The 19,499-nt window shown below is 41.2% G+C and overlaps 1 protein-coding gene across 2 annotated transcripts in view; it reads left to right on the top strand.

Moving 5' to 3' along the window:
- The window catches only part of DNAAF11 (dynein axonemal assembly factor 11), a 78,463-nt gene extending 59,266 nt beyond the window's left edge, over positions 1-19,197 (top strand). For both annotated transcript variants that reach the window (XM_082858755.1, XM_082858754.1), the window contains exons 11-12: positions 12,817-12,902; positions 18,840-19,197. In XM_082858755.1, coding sequence (XP_082714881.1) covers positions 12,817-12,902; positions 18,840-19,017 — 264 coding nt within the window. In that variant the 3' untranslated portion in view covers positions 19,018-19,197. The remainder of the gene's footprint in view (positions 1-12,816; positions 12,903-18,839) is intronic.
- Positions 19,198-19,499: the final 302 nt, after the last annotated feature.

Here is a 19,499-nt window from a genome sequence, read left to right as displayed (position 1 = left end):
GTCCATGGAGGGTATTTCCCACTCAGACTATCTCTAGTAAGGTTCTAAAAGGATATTTTCTTTTCTTTTAAAACATCATCATCATTCTTGATGTTTGTCCTAACCTAATAAAATATCATTTGCAATCTTAGGCTGTGTGTGTGTGTGATCCTCCATGGGGAGCTGTCAAATGAGATTGCACTTTACAAGTATAAAAGAATTTTGAAGGAACCGTTTGATAGTTAGATTTTTTCCTCCTTTTATTTCAAAGCCATGAAGCTGTCTTGTGCAACTGTCAATATTGATTTTACATGTGAATGTCAGTAATTGCACCTTTAAAATTCTTCCTCAGACAGCTTTGGGTATCTTTGGAATCAAAGCCAGTATTCTTATCCTTCTTATTTTTCTGATCAATTTTTCAAAAATTTAAATTTTCTTTGCTACCAATTATGTCTTTATTTGACATAGAATATACTTCAAAAATGTTTGACTTATCCAGGTATTTTTATCTGTTCAGAGATTTTTAAATTATATATTTTCTGATTGTGGATTAATGACCTTTTTTAAAGAGAAAAAAGAGCTTGTTTTCTTTAAAGGAATATTTTTGTTTAACAGGCTCAGTGAATTATGTGCCTTTCTTAGTGAAGTCAGTCAGAACAGTTAACAAATCATGAAGGTGTTAAAATGTCAGCAGTAAATTTGGGTATAAATACTAACTTCCTCTACTGCCAGAGGAAAATAAAGAAGTCTTATTGATTCCGAAGTTTTATATTAATAGTATTCCTTTGCAGGAATCTGAGCTTTGCATGTTTAACTGTTCAACACCAGTATTATGGATAATTAACTAATAAATATGAACACCAGAAATATGTAAGAAGGTGGATAATTTTCAAGTGCCCCAGTTCTTCTAAAGGTGACTTAAGTATTGCTAGGCAGTCGTCTATGTCATTTGTGGGGCAGGGCCTCACTGAAGGGCACTGTTCAGCCAGTAACTGACACACCTCCCCTCCCCCCTCCAGATCACACAACGGGCTTATGTCAAGACAGGTTGCTATCTAATGGGCTTAGAGAGTTTGGAAGTTTTATGAAGGAAAAAAAGTGGAGACGTTTTTAGAAATTACTGATGAAGCATGAGTGAAGACATTAAATGTGTATACTTAAGCAAAATGATGGTGGAGGAAAAACATGCCGCATCCATAAATAAACTATATGGAAGTTATTAACCAGATGAGGGAATGATTTAGCATGCTTGGCTTGCCACACCATGGAAATAAGGTGGTAGAACTCAGAAATGGAAAACTTCCTGCAAAATTCTGAAAAACTTTAGACAATTAATGAATTATTAATTAATCAATTAAAATATTCAATTTATGAAAGGTTTATTAAGTACCTAGTATGAATAAAGCACTGTGAAAATTACTGTGGAAACGAAAAATAAATGATAGGTCCTGTCTCCTTGTTGAAGCCACTGTCACCGCCGCAAACCCAGACCTGCCCATGCCCCAGTTTCTAAGTCCCAGTTTCAAACAGACTCAGACACTTGTTGAGTAGTTTCTCATTCTTCTGCTTAAACTTGAAAGTATGTTACTAACTCAGAGACTACTGTCACAGTCATAGCTGCTAGGATTTTCTATGGTTCCCTAAATCTCTCCTCCACTAGTTGGACCCAGCACCAACAGAGCCCAGCATGCATGAAGCTGCAGCCCACGGAACTCCTATCTCTTCCCCATTTGTAGACAGAATAGGCAGGAATAAGCATCTCCAGGGGTCTTTGCTCTTAGTTCTAATCTGTTGCCATTCATTCATTCATTCACTCATTCAAATATTCCATATATTTTAATGAGTACCTATTATGTGCTAGGCACCTATGGTAGGGTCTTGGAAATGCAAAAAAAAAGGAAGATGTGTACTGAATGTGGAAGGAAGATGTGACACCTAAAGATATCCTTTTGCATGTTAGGACTGAGGCTGTGATATCTTCCTGCTATGTCACCTTGAACTGAAAACCTAATGAGGGCTTCTCATTCCCCAGTCCCTGTTACATCCCTCACCCATGAGTCCTTGGCTACTGAGACACTGTCATCTTCCTAAAGTATTAGTCTAAAAGTCTATAATCTTATAGAAATAGCTTTAATTATTTTGAATAAGATTTCGAAAAGATTCCAAAAATTATTTTCCTTGGAAGAAGTAGTGAAGGTGGTACAAGAAGAAAACAATGTGATTTATACAACTTAGATTAAAACGTGAAAATTGGAAAAGTGTGAGTGGGGAGAACAAACGTATAAATATTTTCTATTTCACAACCCCCAAATATATATATTACGCTTTATTCATGTTAACATTTAATATAAATGTTTTTAGGGAAACTGAGTAGAATTAAATAAAAATAGGTAAATTACAAAGTATTACAGAAAATAAATGCAAACAAAAGTCAGTACAGTTACATGGAATTGGAAAGCATGAGGAAGGAAACATAAAACGAAAATCTGTAGGAAGGTAATTGATGTAAAATCAGTTACACTATACAGTTTACAAGAATCTAAAAGACACAGGAAATGTATAAAGAAAAGAATGCATAAAGCCCTATTAGCTGAATGCAAGCAAAATTAAAGTAGTTATGACAAAATATCGGAGATGACAAAATTTAAAGCACAAAAGCATTTACTGGAACAGGATTATTCTATAGTAACAAAAAATAATATAAAATAAAGATCCACTGCCTTATATTTATTAGATGTACATTATTTAAGTGTATAAAATGTAAGTTCTTGTAAACATAGGGAAAATCAACAGAATCAACTCTACTGGAAGATTTATGACCAATTTCTGTCTTTGATATGATCAACAAAATGTAGGACCATTTATTATTTGAATAATATAATTAAGATCATTTAAAAACTTCATAATTAACAAAACCCTATGAAAAGTTCACTTTAATTTCCAAATGAAAAAATTATAGAAATTACATTTAATTACAAGTCAATAGAAATAAAATTGTGTATGAAATAGGGTAAACCAACAAATAAAATTGGAAAATTCAAAATACTGTCCTAAAATGCGATTAGACCACAAAAGGAATAAAAAATATATATTACTTGGAAAGTTAAAAATGTAAACATTAGCAAACTATACAGGCTTTAGAATCAAAGACCCTTTACATGCAGCTGCCGACTGACAAACCAATTTGTAATCGGCGTGACTAATTTAAAGTGGTTAAGTGAACCCATGATTTCCTTCTGCAGATCTTTTTGCCTCACAGTCTTTCCTGTCTCAGAAAATGGCACCATCATCTCCCCAGCTGGCCAAGTCAAAGACTAGGAGGCATCCCTGACATATCTCTGACCCTCACAACCTACATCTTGTTGGCACTACTGCCCAAATGTACCCTGAATCAAGTCACTTGTCACCATCTCCCTCTTCACTCCTGTCCAAGCCAGTGTCATCGCCCAACCAGACCACTTCTGATGCCTTCTCCCTGTTTTCCCTGATTTCTGTTCTTTCCACCCTTTCTTTCTCCATGCAGAAGCCAAAGTGACATTTTAAACACATAAATCAGTTCATTTTATTCTGCTTAAAGCCCACCAATGGCTTCCCGTTGCACTTGGAGCGATATTCACATTTCCTTGTTGTGGCCCTGAAGGCTCCGTACGAGCTAGCATCTGCCTGCATTTCTAGCATCTTCTTCTTCCACTTTCCTCTTCTCATTATGGCCCACACTTGGCTTTTTTTTCTTTCCTGGAGCACAATAGCCTCACTTCCCACCACAGGACTTTTGTACTTGTTGGTTTTTTTCTTGCTAAGTGCACTCTGCCCCCTTTTTCTTTTCACACCTGTCTCCTTTGTATCACACAGGTGGTACAAAGTGCCTCCTTTAAACAGGCACTTTTCCTGATCATCAGTGCTAACGTGGCCAGCTACATTCCGTCAGTCATCTTTCTCGGTTATATTACCTGGCTTATTGTTATGACAGTATTTATCACTGTAAGAAACGATCTGATTTGTTCAGTTTTGTATGGTTTGTCTTCGCCATCTAAGTGTAAGGTTCATGATCACAGAGACCTTGATTCATCCAGTGTCTGGAATAGTACCTGTCTTCTAGGTACCAAATAAATATTAGTTGAAGAATGAAACCCCAAAACTACTTATCACGGCTTGTGTTTTTTGGACATTTTTCCCAGCCAATCACTTGCTTATTATTTTTAATTCAGTAAGAAAATGAAGTTTTTAGATTTAATGCTAATATGAATTATTTTATTTCTATTTGGATTGTTGCTTCCTGTCTCATGTCCATGAAATCTTTAGATTCATAGATATTCTCTTTTGTTTTATTCTAGGGGCTTTATCATTTTAGCTTTTTTACCTTTAGGTCTATGATCCATTTCAAATGAATTTTTATATAAGATTGGGAGATATTGGTTAATTAGGAAAATATCAGGTTGTCATCTTATTTCACATCTTATACCAAAATAAATTTCATATGGATTAAAGAATTAAATATTATTTTTAAATATTTTTAGAAAGAAATAAAAGTATGCTGTATACCTGAAACTAATATGATATTATAAATCAACTATACTTCAATAAAAATAAATATATAAGTGGAGATAAGGTAAATATTTACTTTTATTCTCTGCAGAGATTGGCTAACAATGGCAGAAATCACCAAGGAAAAGCAATAGTTTTGGTTACTTTAACCAAAGCTGTATGTCAAAAACCACCATTCATAAACATTTATTGTTCATTTATATTTCATCCATTTATTCATTCATTGAACAAATAATTTTTGAGGGCCTGTCATGTACCCAGCACAGAAATTCCTCCTGGGGTTTACATTTTAGTGGCAGGAAAACAGACAGTAAACTAATAAACAAGACAATATACAGTTTTTCAAATGCTGACATGTCCCATTGCCGAGGAAAAACACCACAAAAGACCAAAGAAGATATAATATCAGTATTACATATAAATTCATGGAAGTGTTTCAGAAAAATACCAAACCCCAATAGAAAAGAGGTAAATCACAGTTACAAAAGAAGCACAAAAACGTCTATGGTATTAGAGTTCCCTCAGTCTCATGGCCTCCTTGTTTAAATAATTTAACAATACGTAGATAATATGTTTACAGGAAAAAATTCCAAAGTATTAAGTTTACAAGTAAAGCAAACATCCTTTCCATCCCTCTTCCCCAGCTATTTGGTTCCCCTTTCCAGAACCGCTACCAGTTTTCTAGCAAAACAATCAATAAAATTCCATGCCTGTGAAGGTTCAACAGTACTCTAATAAAGTGCTAGAGGAAATAGAGGATGATGTAATCTTTTCGAAAATAAAATTGTCAACATATATCAAGCTTAAAAAGTACTTTATGACTTAATAATTCTAATTTTTACTCTCCTAATAAAATGGATATATGATAGCAATTAATGTATACAGGTAGACACCATAGTATAATTATGAGACATTGTAAACCATCTAAATATCTAAAATCAGTCCATTAAATGACTGTGTGTAATTATACAATTATTATCTTTCATCTATAGATCAAAGTATATCATTTTAGTGATGATGAGGGATGTTTCATCAGTGCAGTGACCATGCTTTTCTGGTTCACCACAGCATCATAGCTCCTGGTCCTGTTCCTGGGATGTTATAGGCATCCCATAAATATGGGTTGTATACATGAATTGCATCCAGAACGGCTAGAAGCCGTGGGATCAGCTAAAACTGTTTTCAAAACTTGCCTGGGGCTCCCCTGGTGGCGCAGTGGTTGAGAGTCCGCCTGCCGATGCACGACACGGGTTCGTGCCCCGGTCCGAGAAGATCCCACATGCTGCGGAGCGGCTGGGCCCGTGAGCCATGGCCGCTGAGCCTGCGCATCTGGAGCCTGAGCTCCGCAACGGGAGAGGCCACAACAGTGAGACGCCCGCGTACAGCAAAAAAAAAAAAAAAAAAAAAAACTTGCCTGATCCTAAGAATCACCTGGAGAGAGTTTGTTCAAAACACTAGATTCCCAGGCCACTATCTGCATAGTCTAATTAGGTGATGTGGAAACGTGTATTTTAACAAGCACCCCGCAGTTTGAGAGCATGGAGTAAATCAATAAGTAATGGAAAATCAGGAAACACTTTAGTATTGAAAATTATGTATACAGGAAATTTACGCAGGAATTTATAGGAGGAATTCAGGAAATGTACTGCATAAGTAGCAGAAGATCTGAGATGCCAAAGAAGGGAGAGTAAGACCACCTTGAAATTTGTAACATTACAGGCCACCACCACTCCCGGGACAGAGGGAGGAGGTGATGTTGGCAGAAACCACGCCCTAGGGTCCCCTGGAAGAAGCCAGACCTGCAGCAGGTGCCTTGGGCAGCCACAGGGTAGACTCTGCCACTGCTGGAGAAGTTGCTCACGTGAATAGAGATCATGGGAGAAGCACCCGAAGTCTCTCTTTCTGGGTCCCCCTGCCTCCCGCCAATGCTTCCCATTGGCCAAGCCCAGCTGGAAGCCAGATGACATGGGAAGCTTGATAACGAACGAAGCCTGCAGGGTTCCATCTCCCTGTAACAAACAGAACAGGGCCAGAAATGGATAGGAGGACAAACAGGCTCAAAACCTGTATTGTGAGTTTGGCACCGTGGCACACCCTCGTTAAACTACTGGACTGGAGAGGGCAAAAGCCAGTTCATAAATCTTGAATCTACTTAAGCAGAATCTCCCTTTAATTTTCATGTTAACATTCATGTTCCTCCATGCTGGGCAGCTGCGGATAATGGATTTTACTTCATGCAAATGTCCCCTTTGACAAGGATGTATAGGTACTCGGTGATCTTGAATGCAGAGTTCAAAACCTACCTCATGAGAGTCAGCGGGCAGCTAGAGAAATATGCATATATCTGGAGTCTGTAGGTGAATGAAAGCCCCAAAGAACAGCTAAATTAGCCAACAGTTTACGAGTGTTCTTACGATCAGTTTGCTGGCCATTACACACATTTAGACAGTTTCCTAACAGGATTGTATGTCATTAGTATTTTCAGAGTAGAGTTGGGGTGGGGGAGAACTTGACTATAATAGTTGAAAAAGAAATAAAATTATATTTTTATCTAGTGAGGAAAGAGACATTTTCAAAAGCCGTCACTCCACTGGACTTAGTATTTTTGTTAACATCACGCACTTCGGCTAGTGAAAATAGGAAGTGCGTTTAGAATGTTGCTCTTTCAGCTGAGATGAATACCTATGTCACTGAAAAAAAATACTGCAAAAGTCTCCATCACCTCTTGTGCAAAGTCCAAACACCTTAAAGTCTCCCAAGATCTGACCTCTGCCTAGTTCTTCAGCCTTATTTCTAGCTATTATCTGCCTAATATTCGGTGCTCATTTATGTGGTCATTTACCTTCCAGTCTTTGTTTATGCTTTTTTCTCTCTCTGGAATGTTCTTAATTCCTTATATAATCTTCATCTCATAATCTCATCTTCTGGCAAATTCCCACTTATTCTTTAAAATTCACATCAAATATCACATCCTTAGTAAGTCTTCTTTGATCACTGCTCCCCACGCTGCCCAGTCTGACTCCCTCCCTTGGGCTTCTGTAGAGTCTGTGCATATTTCTATCAATTGCACTTTCTTAGTGTTTTGGGGTTTTTTTTTGTTTTTTTTTTTTTTGCGGTACGCAGGCCTCTCACTGCTGTGGCCTCTCCCGTTGCGGAGCACAGGCTCTGGACGCGCAGGCTCAGCGGCCATGGCTCATGGGCCCAGCCGCTCCATGGCATGTGGGATCTTCCCGGACCAAGGCACAAACTCGTGTCCCCTGCATCAGCAGGCGGACTCTCAACCACTGCGCCACCAGGGAAGCCCTCTTAGTGTATTTTAATTGCTTTTGTGTCTTTATTCCTCATGAGATGATCAGGGATAATTTTTAAATCTATCATTCCCTATCTATTGCTCAGTCCTATGCTTCGTCCATAATAGATACTTAGTAAATATTTCTTTGAGAAGATTTAATGAAGGTAATTGTTGAAACTGTGATACAAAATGAAAATCCAAGAGAAAGAGAAATTTACCTCACATTGTCCTGAATACTATTATTTAAGAAGCAAGGGGAAATTCACAAGAAAAAGTTAAAAGGTCAGTTGTTTACATTTTCTTTTGTAACAAATATCTTCCATTGTATTCCATTTTCTTTGTCCATTCACTCTTTTAACTTCCCACTAGCAAGTCTTCACCTGAAATGGAGGGATTGTTTACATATTCTTATTTAACTTCATGTAAATAACTATTAAGCTAAACCGTGGAAAATCACGGTTTTCTAGGTCAAAAATAGGGGGCTTCCCTGCTGGTCCAGTGGTTAAGAATTCTCCTGCCAATGCAGGGGACACAGGTTCAAGCCCTGGTCTGGGAAGATCCCACATGCCGCCGAGCAACTAAGCCCGTGCGCTACAGCTACTGAGCCTGTGCTCTAGAGCCCGTGAGCCACAGCTACTGAGCCCGTGTGCCACAACTACTGAGCCCGCGCACCTAGAGCCTGTGCTCTGAAACAATAGAAGCCACCACAATGAGAAGCCCACGCACCACGATGAAGAGTAGCCCCTGCTTGCCACAACTAGAGAAAGCCCGCGCACAGCAACAAAGACCCAACGCAGCCAAAAATAAAAAATAATAAAAATACATTAATTATAAAATAAATTTTTTTAGGGCTTCCCTGGTGGCGCAGTGGTTAGGAGTCCACCTGACGATGCAGGGGACATGGGTTCATGCCCCGGTCCGGGAAGATCCCACATGCCGTGGAGCGGCTGCGCCTGTGAGCCATGGCCGCTGAGCCTGCGCGTCCGGAGCCTGTGCTCCGCAACGGGAGAGGCCACAGCAGTGAGAGGCCCGCGTACCGCAAAAAAAAAAAAAAAAAAAAAATTTAAACCTATAAAAAATAGTCAGATGTTGGTATTTTCTATGGTTCAACCTAAAAATAAGGATTAGGAGGTAGGTCTCTCTCCCTCACGTCTGTTTACTGTATTCTTACACAGCTCACGTAGGTAGTCTGGATTTCTTGGCATTAGTAACTTTTATGGTTGGTAAAGCAGCCACGTACACGTTAAGGTAAATGTAGATGGTCTCAGTGTAGGCTGCTACCCCAGGGAGGTAAAGGGACTCCATCCCACGGTGCTATTTAAACCAAGGCTGGAAAACCAGCTCTCACGAAAGCCTTTTGAAGGGTCATTTGCCTTCTGAACTAAAGGGGACTCAATTCCTACCTCCACGTTCACTCCCAACTTTCAATTGCATGAATCTATGCGTTAAAATAACCTAATATTATTAAAATGTTAATTTGTACCTTTGTGCCTATCCCACAATTGAATTTCCAAGCAGTTGCTTACATTTCCCTCTATGGATTCAGGAAACCATTTGCTCCACTTTGTCTAATTTGTTAAACATATTTTGGCCCTTACACCTTTCCCATTAGTCACCCCTAAACACACTTTGTGCAAGTGAATAGGAAGTTTGATGTTAATGAGCATCGTTTTCTAGAGAAAGAGTAGCACTAGGCTGCAGGTATAGAGGGAAACCACATGTTACTATTTCAGTACCTTGGAATTCTGAACTTTGGTCCCTACTTGGGAAAATTAGATCTCTTATCAGAAGAGTTTTTCCTGCTATTCATATAAATATTGTTGTTAAGATGAATTTTGGTGTCAATATGAATGCTGGTGTTAATACTTTTCTTACTGCTGATTTCTTAATTCCCCCTAACTTTTAAACTTAAAAGAACATTTGAAACTAAATGAGCTGAAAATATCTTTTAAAAATAAGCAACACATTGAGATTCTGGTACATAGCAAATTCCTGGTGAAGAAAAGTTCCAAATTTGCGATTCTATTTGCATTTCCATAAACACAGAGAATCTTTGTCTGAGCTTATTATGGGACAAATAGCAGTGTTAGAGCTGGGGTGTTGTAAGACTCTAATTATGCATGTGCTCCCATTCTGATTAGCGCATTTATAGCATGAAGCAATACAAAACCTGTGCTTTGGGCTCAAAAGCCTTTTTTCTTGAAGTTGACATTTTCATGAATTTTAAGTAACATTGGTCTCATTTAATGTAATTAAAATATTAAAAAATAAAAAAGCTCTCAGATGCCACTGCTCCCCATGAAGCAGACCCTGAGATGGAGGTGCGCTTGCAGAACATTTGCTGGGGAGCAGCCTGGGGATCCACACCTGTGGGAGGGGAGGAACCAGGACTGGGAAAGGGGAGAAGCTGAGCTGCGTTGCCAGCCTGACAGAGGCCCCAGCCACTGCCTGCCCAAGCTCTGTGGCTCACGTGGTCCTTTAGATAAGTCGTCCCGAGTTGGGCTAAGGGAGCAGCCTACACCCCACATTGATCAGAGAGATTGAAACACAGGCTCCGGATTCTCATGCTCAGTTCCAGGTCCCAGGCATGTCAAGGAAGGAGCAGAGAGTTCCAGAACTGAAAAGGCCATGTGGTCAAGGACCTTGGATAAATTAGGGGTAACTGGTATGGATGGATGACCTTCACTCCCGAAGAAGAGTTGGGCAGCCCACGCATAGGTTTGCGGCTCACTCTGGTCATGTTCCCATCTCTCTGGCTTGGTCAGTAGAAATTAAAATTACTTAAAAATGAAATAAAATGAAAACTTTAGTGTCTCGGTTACACTAACAGCATTGCGAGTGCTCTGGGGCCCCGTGTTGGACAGCCCGAAACGTTTCCATCATTGCAGAAAATTCTCCTGGACAGCACTGCTCCCCGACAGCCTGCCGCCATGCCTCTCGGAGGGAGGTCCTGGTGACCCCACTCACCCCCGAGACACCCCAGGAGGAAGGTGCCAGCTTTCATTACCCCAACGCCTACTACCGCCCTCTGCTCCCTCAACTGCAAGGCATCTCTGTTTAGTCTCCTCAACTCTGTCTTTCCTTGCCCTCATATTTGACATTAATGTGGCTTAATAAACCAGAACTGGCATCGATAGAAACTGAAAAGCATTTCCATTTCTTTATGGATAGGCCAGGAACATGGGGGAAATAGTTGTACCCATCACACTAGTTCAATCAGAGAAAAGAAAACAAAAACAACGTTTAAGTTTTCACTTTAAAATAGCATAAACCTTCCTACCCTGGCACATGAACATCCAAAAATGTAACATCATGGGCCAGCAAGAAATGAATGGAAAGCAGTAAAATTGGCATGAAATAGACTTTAAAACATAGCAAATACATCATTTCGGAGTTAGCTGCCTCCAAAGCAAACCTCGTTTGATGATAAAAACATGCTTCACTGAGCGATCCTTTCCATGGGTCGCCTCCTCTAATTATCCAGTGAACACTGCATTGGTGGCTTCCATTGCTCGCTCTTCCATGGTTTCCTTCTACATGTTTTTGTTATGCAGAATATACCTTTGAAAAGATGTTTCTGAACAAACTCTTCCAGCCTTGAAACTTCCTGTGTTTGGTACATGCGGCATTTGTTGTTGTTTTTTTCTCTTCTGGAGTCTCAGCAAAAGTCTGGCCATCACACAAACCATTGGTCATGCTTAAAGGTATTTTCCCTAGTCAGGTGTTCAATACATGATTGAAAGGGTGGTGTTTAAGCAGACCTTTCCTTGCTGCATCGCACATAGGCCCTCCCATGAGGTCTGTGGGAAGGGACTGAACTAAATCACACATACACACACAGATTGAATTTTTATAAAATATGATGGAAAAATATACAACCGCAGTATCTAAAAAAACGGTTGCTTGTACCACCGCATAGGAGACGGATTGCCATCAAGGGCAATAAGAACACTCACCTCCCCAGATTTGATGCTATAGTCCCTCCAGACAAGGATGCCTTGCTTCATTTGCTCAGTCACCGTCCATGTATTGAAGCATACATGTGATAAACAATGGGCTAGGCTTTCTGGGGTTCTGACCAGTGGCATCACTACTCTTGCGCTTTGAGGCCATTATGTAAACTAAGGGTTACCTGAACCCGAGCACAGTTGATCTGATAACCAAGGCAGCTACTAAGTGACTAAGGAACTGGTGGGATACACTGGACAAAGGGATGATTCACATCACATTCTGGGCAGGGCGGAGCAGGATGGTGCAAGATTTCATCATGCTGCTCAGAACGGCCCACAGTTTTAAACATATGAATTGTTTATTTCTGGAATTTCCATTTAATATTTTCAGACTGTTGACCACGGGTAACTGAAACTGAGGAGAGAGAAGCCTTAAAGGGCTTCCTTTAATTGAAAAGGTGAAAGTTCCTGACTTAATAAGGAAAGAAAGAAAAGCATATGCTGAGGTTACTAAGATCTGCAGTATGAACGAATCTTCTACCCGTGAAATTGTGAGGAAGGAAAAAGAAATTCATGCTGGTTTTGCCGCCGTACCTCAAATTGCAAAACTTATGGCCACAGTGAGTGATAGGTGCTTAGTTAAGATGGAAAAGGTATTAAATCTGAACAATTTTGTATCATGTATTACAGTATATTGCAATAATTGTTCTGCTTTATCACTAGTTATTGTTTTTAGTATTTTACTGTGCCTAATTTATAAATTAAACTTCATCACAGGTATGTGTGTAAAGGAAAAAACATACTATATACAGGGTTTGGTACTATCTGTGGTTTCAGGCATGCACTGGGGGTCTTAGCACGCATCCCCGTGGATACAGCGGGACTATTGGAGCTTTCTCATGCCCCATATAGGGGCTTAAAGTCAGACTCTTTCATGGAATATGTAGTGGAAATTAAAATGTTTTAGCATTTAAAAAATATATAGTGTATATTTTTGAAGATGTATCAGAGAGAATGTATCACTAACTATGTCCTGTGTTTTTGTTTTAGGTGGGCGAAATAATCACAGGTTGTCAAGGAACATCAAAGCCAGTGAAAAGCACACCGGACAGCAGCAGGGAGAAGACGAACAAAAGGTGCCCTCCCCTCAGCCCGTCTTAACTTTGCTTAGAGTTCTCTTCATTGTCATTTGGTGCCTAGAATGCACCTTCCACGTAGGTACAGTGACTGAAAGTTCAAAAAGGATTCATACCATGAACATTAATGTTTATTCCCCAAACTTAGACTCTTGATTTGCAGGGCTCAGAAACAGATCTGTGTATATTTAGGTTCCAGCTTCCGGTGACAATAATAAAAGTGGCAATAGCCACACCGACAGCTACATTGACCGGGCACTTGCTTTGTATCGGGCACCATTCCGTGTGCTTTACTCATAGTAACGCCTTTAATCCTCACAATTTTTGCCCTCAGTTTACAGACGAGGAAAATGAGGGAGGGAGGAGTTTGGAATGTCAGGAGGTCAGGTAGCTGTGACCTGTTGGGACGACTCTGCTGAGCCCTGCTCCTAACGCTGCTCACATCGCCTCCCTTTCATGACCTGTGTCACGTCATAGATTCCAAAACCGTCAGGGCTGCAAGGACCGAGAGGCCCCGTGTGTGCCCTCTTGTCAGTCATAGGTCACCTTCCAGCCTTGGCTTAAGCTTCCTTCTCAACAGGATCCTCACCCTCTCAAGAGAATATTCGTGGCATTCTCAATATTCCCCCAGTGTCTGAAAGCTTCTCTTTGATTCCTAACTGAAGGTTCTAGCTCTGCCCCCAGAGACACCCCAGAACAAAGCCCACTTCCCACAAGCAGTGACAATCCTTAGAGTAGTTCAGACAAAGCTCTCATTATTTCTCAGTTCTTCCTTAGAATGAGCATCCCAGCTCTTTCAACCCTCCTTCTCCTTGCCGTGATTTCCAGACTCGTACCGTCCAGATGGCAGACTCTATTTTGGACCAAGGCAAACTATCTTTGAGATACAAATGTATATGCTAGAATTGCCACTATAAAAATACCTGAACAGGAGCTATATTTATGTCTTGCATAATACAAGCAGTCAGGCATTCGTATATATTCAAAGACAACTGTCAAATTTTGTAGAGATTTTCAAACATGGGGTTTGTTTAAACAACAGGTATGGAGTTGAATTCCTTCTGAAAAGCGGGTTGCTGTTTTTAACCTTGGAAAGCCACTCTCATGTTTCCCAGCTCAGTGATTTCCATTTCAGATACATGTGTAATTTACAGAGAATCAAGGGTGTTAGGACTACTATGAATCTTCACGGTCATAATTAACCCCCAGCGGCATCAAACACATGTAAAGAGTTTGAATCTAATTTCAGAGGAATCACAGGGATTGGAAACCAAGTCATTGCCAAAGTTTGGAGCTGGTTTTCAAGACTCCAGGAAAACCGTCATTACTGTGATTACACTTGATGATTAGAGACATCCTAGCACAATTCGTCATAAGAGGACCTCCTGCAGTATTTTCACAAAGCCTTTCTTTTTCTTTTTCGTTACTGAGAAAGGATCACCTCACGACCGTTCATAATCCATCGATGGGAAGGTTGTTTGTGGTGCTCCTTAATCACTGACAAACTTCCTTACACATTATCTCAGCTTCTGGCTGGGCAACCCATTAGCCTAACAGCCACCTATAAATGCTGCACATGGGAACGAGGTCAGGCAGGTTGTTGGCTTGGGGGCAAGGACTACAGAGGCAGCGGTAACTGGGGGCAGGGAGGTCGGAATAGGCCCCTCAACCCTCTCATAGCCTGAGTGGTCCTTTCCTCATGCTGTGGAGACAGAGTGAATAGAGGGAGAAGATGAAGGGAAGGAGAGTTATGTTCACTGGGACCAGATGGGGTCATGTTTGAGGGGAAGGTCACTGACCCAGTGAACTCTTGTGGTCCTGTGACACTGTACGATGACGGAAAACACACAACTTCCTCAAAAGTGGACTTACTGAGTACTGAGTGCCTACCCTGTGCTATATGATGCTATGCGCTATCTTTACTCTTCAAAATAACTGCAGTATAAATCCTCGTATCCTAATGTACTGAGGTTCAAAGAGATTGAGCAATTTGTCCAAGATCGCAAAGTTGTTAAGTGAGTGGTGGAAGCAGGACCATAAAACGTAGCCCATTCCTGGGCTTGCCTTCTTACTCTCCTCATGGTGTCGTTTTGAAAAATCAGACTTTCTTCTTTAGAGCAGTCTTATTAGGTTCACAGCAAAATCAAGTGGAAGGCACAGAGATTTCCCATACACTCCCTGCCCCCGCTCAGGCGCAGCCTCCCTCATTACCCACATCCCCCGTCAGAGTGCAACATTTGTTACAGCTGGTGAACCTGCGTCCATGCATGTTAGCGCCCAAATCCGTAATCTGCATTAGGGCTCAGTCTTGGTGTTGTGCATTCTGTGGGTTTGGACGAATGTATAATGACATGTATCCACTCCTATAGCGTCATACAGAGTAGTTTCACTGCCCTGCAGATCGTCTGTGCTCCACCTATGCATCCCGCTCTCCCCGCTCGCAGCCCCTGGCAACTATTAGTCTTTTTACTGTCACCATAATCTTGTCTTTTCCAAAGTGTTACGTAATTGGAATTATACAGTACGTAGCCTTTTCAGATTGGCTTCTCTTCCTTAGTAATATGCATTTAAGGTTCCTCCATGTCTTTTCATGGCTTGCTAGCTCATTTCTTTTTAATGCTGAGTAGTATGCCATTGTCTGGATGGACCACAGTTTAATTTATCCATTCACCCACTGAAGGGCATCTTAGCTGCTCCAGTTGTTTGGCAATTATGAATAATGCTGCTATACACATCCTGCGCAGGTTTTTATGTGGCCATAAAGTTTCAGCTCCTTTGGGTAAATGCCGAGAAGCACAACTGCTGGGTCGTGTGGTAAGAGTATGTTTAGTTATGTGAGAAGCTGCCGAGCTGTCCGCTGAAGGGGCTGCACCTTTCTGCTTCCCCACCAGTCATGTGTGAGCGTTCCTGTTGCTCCACATCCGCGCCAGCGTTTGGTGCTGTCGGTGTTCGGATCTGGACCATTCTAAATAGGTGTGTGGTGGTATCTCATTGTTGTTTTAACTCCCGTTTCCCTGATGATATACGGCAAAGAATGATGGCTTTCTTTCTTCCCAAACCTGTATCTTTTCTTTTTCGCGTATGACTGCATAGGGAAAAAATCCAGTACGATGTTGAAAAGAGGGTGATAGCAGGCATCTTTGTCTTATTGCCAATTCCAGACCGAAAGTTTTCAGCATTTTACTCTCAAGTCTGGAACATTTTATTTAAACGTAAGTGTAGTGCTTTTATAACTCATGCTTTCCTAGTCACTATCTGAAGTTGTTACGTCTCTATTTCTGTTCTTGTTGCTTCTGCTGATTCTTATGCAGAGTGCCCGTTTACTTGAGTGCTTGTTTACTCTTTCCTGTGATCTGCTGCCTTGCTGGGGGCTTCTCAGAGGTCCAGGAGGTGCGCTGCCAGGGAGCATTGATGTGTGCTTTGGGGCAGATCCTAAAGACATTGCTAGTTTAGAACCACTTCAGTCTAAGTTCAAGATTGAGGGTTGGTTTGTTTGTTTTTTAGCTGCTATAAACCCATGGAACTGCCAGCCTGTGGTGACAACTCATCCCTCTTCTGTCCCACTGGGGCACCTCCCCTCACAGCCCCCTGGGGAGGTGGGCAGAGCGGGTTTACCTCTCATTCACTCGTACAGGAGGTGAAAGCCCTTTGGGACTGCACCCTTACTGGGGAGAGGGCATCCTGTTAGACTGCCCACCTGGCACGCTCAGGGCCTGGCCCTCTGTCCCCAGACTCTGTACATCCAGCAAGACCAAAGCCTGACTTTAGGGGCTCACCGAATGCCCTCAGGGCAAAGGTGGTCTCAGGACTCCATTCCCCTTTCTGGGTTCCTCCTTTCACTGAATTCTGACCTTGTGGATCCTAATTATCTCACCACATCTTTCACGATCTCAGTAAAGTTTTTCATGGGTAGTGGGAGTCTTCGGTCCAAATAAGCTAGCCCAACAGATTATCATTTCTTTATGTTCTTTAATAGAAGGGGTCAAGCGTTGATGTATTTTACGCCTACTGCCTACTGATTTTAGACATTTTCTTTCTTTCTTCCATGGTAATAAATTTATTCATTCCGTCTTCCAGCTATTCTTAGTAGGTGCCAGAGGTTCTGGTCTGACAGCCAGGTAGTGGGTAAAACCAGCAATGGGCATCTGTCACTTTAGGCCTGTGACATAGGGACAGGAAGCAGCCAGGGAGAAAAGCCCCCCTCCTCTTTATTTTGGGGACGAGTGTGGTCCTCAGGTGCCTCAGGCCCAGAGATTCATGAGTCATTAAAGCCCTGCATGCAAACTATTCCTCACAACATCTGAAGCAGGGGCTCTGCAGATGACTATATACATACTAGCTAAGCTCATAGTTTATTGCTGAGATCCAGAAATTATGGCCCAAGAGATATGCCTACAATTGAGATGGGCTGCTTTTCCTCAAAGTCAAGGACAACATAATTATAATAGATGAATTTAGATATTTACTTAATTAAGCCATAGATATCATAGTCTTTTAATAAGAACAGATGGATTAAAAAGTACGCTATAGTTAATAGTGACTGTAATGCAAGTCTTTGAAAACTGTGACTTCTTAACACTGTTTATAGTGTACAATCTGGGACTTCAGAAAATGCCCTTTTATAGTCTTTGTATACTTTGTATTTTTCTTCAGCAGGTCCAGAAGTATTAGTCAAGATACTAAGGAATCAAAAAGTCAGATCTTTCAAGGGCTGTGCAGGTTACAGGAATGAGTGGGAGGGCTGTAAGAACAGCAGAGTTTACACTTTCCAAAGAAAATCGGACCTCCTTCCCCCACCACATTGTGTCTGCTGCACGAGTTTGGTCTGAGGACATGGGTTTGGAGCTCCTGGATTAGACTGACTGTGATATTCCTTAGGTCAGAGATAATTTCTTATTTAATTTCGTTAATCCACAATAATAACTTTTTTTCATTTATTCAACAACTATTTATTCGGTAAAGCTATACGCCAAAGATACAAGATGAAAAAGACAATACCTTTGCTTCAAAGATGTCAGTCTTATAGGGAGAACAGGTCGGTAATGAGACAATTACATGACGACATGATAACTTTTCTATTGAGCACAACACTGCACTCCTAGATGTTACCAGGAAGCTTGTCTGTTTGCACAGACCATGCTATTTCTGGTGTCTAGCACAGCAACTAGAATACAGTCGGCATTTAAGGTATATCTGTTGAATAACTGAATGAATTAATGGTGCGGTGATTCCAAAATAATTTCTAAATCATCGATATCCCTGGGGGAACTTTATATAAATACAGATTACTGGGTCCAACTCCAAGCCTATGGAATGGAAATTGCCAGAAAAGCAGCCCTGTGACTGTATCATCTAGAGTTTTCTCTATGACGGTGATAAGGGGACTCAGTGGCCAGCAGAGCTGCTTCCTGGGTCTGTTTCACTCCAGCTATCGCTGGAAGGACGGAGTGCCGGCGGAGGAGTGGGTTCTTGTGGGAGGGGAAACTGTGGGCTAAGCTTGGTGTGCACGTGAACTTGTAGTGCAGGCTGAGTGGTCTGAAGCAGCAGGGTCCAGGAGCCTGATTAGCTCCATTCAGGAGTGAGAACTGCCTGGTGTGATTCTATTATTGATCTTGGCTCTGGGGCATGGCCTGCTGTATCATTTCAATTATCAAAAAAATCTTAGGTAAGCAGAGTCTCCCCGCTGCCCTCTCCCCCACCCGCCTGCACGCCAGCACGGCCCTGCGGCGCCCTTTAGCGCTTTATTTCTCCAAGGGTCGACTCTTGCTTCTACTAGGCTCTAAGCTACTTGAAACCAGGGATGGGGTCCTATCTTTGCCTCCATGCTCCAGGGATAGTACTTGCCGATATTTGCTGAACAAATGAATGAATGAGTTGAATCTACTTGAAATTTACTTAAAACTGATATCTCAATTTCCTTTGCCCTTTTCGTTGTAGAAGCCAGCAAATGGAGAGACTAGAAGTAGAGCCCAGCAAGCATGCCTTCCCTGATGTGGCTAACATAGTTCAAGCGAAAAAACACACGCCCAGAAGAGTTCAAGCTGAACCCAAAATTATACCAAGCGAGGAAGATCCAGACTTTGAAGATAATCCCGAAGTGCCTCCGTTGATTTGAAAACTTCAGGCTGCACCGACTGTGACCCGCCAGACCCAGATTTGCTCAGTGCAGAGAGTGCGTGTATGTTATTTCTGGGGTAAACAGTTATTTTCAACATTACTCCTCCGATGTTTTAGGTCCTACTTTGTACATTAATATTCTCAAACCAGTTTACAATTAAAATGTGTACCTTCAAAATGCTATAACATCATTTGTCTATAGTAAAGTGTTGGCTAGGGAAAATGTTCAGTAAATCACAGAACTATTATAGAAACACGCTGATTATAAATCCCAGAATTGCCTGCTTGTGCAGATAGATGAAGTCGTGGATTAAAGCACAGATTATTAAACCTGTGCTTCGGCAGACGGGTCAAGCTCAGAAGTTAAAATCGTAATTTCAGATCAAATTGGAATGCTTTCAGGTGATTTTAAGCAGTGTTTCTGTTTTCTTCTCATGACATGTCTGCTTTCTCTGATGGCGAGGTATAATGGCAAGAAGA

The sequence above is a fragment of the Leucopleurus acutus genome (genome assembly GCF_964270905.1).
Source record: "Leucopleurus acutus genome assembly, chromosome: 17".
Classification (NCBI taxonomy): domain Eukaryota; kingdom Metazoa; phylum Chordata; class Mammalia; order Artiodactyla; family Delphinidae; genus Leucopleurus; species Leucopleurus acutus.
Note: the sequence above shows the minus strand (reverse complement) of the source record. Positions and strands in the feature narration are given on the sequence as shown.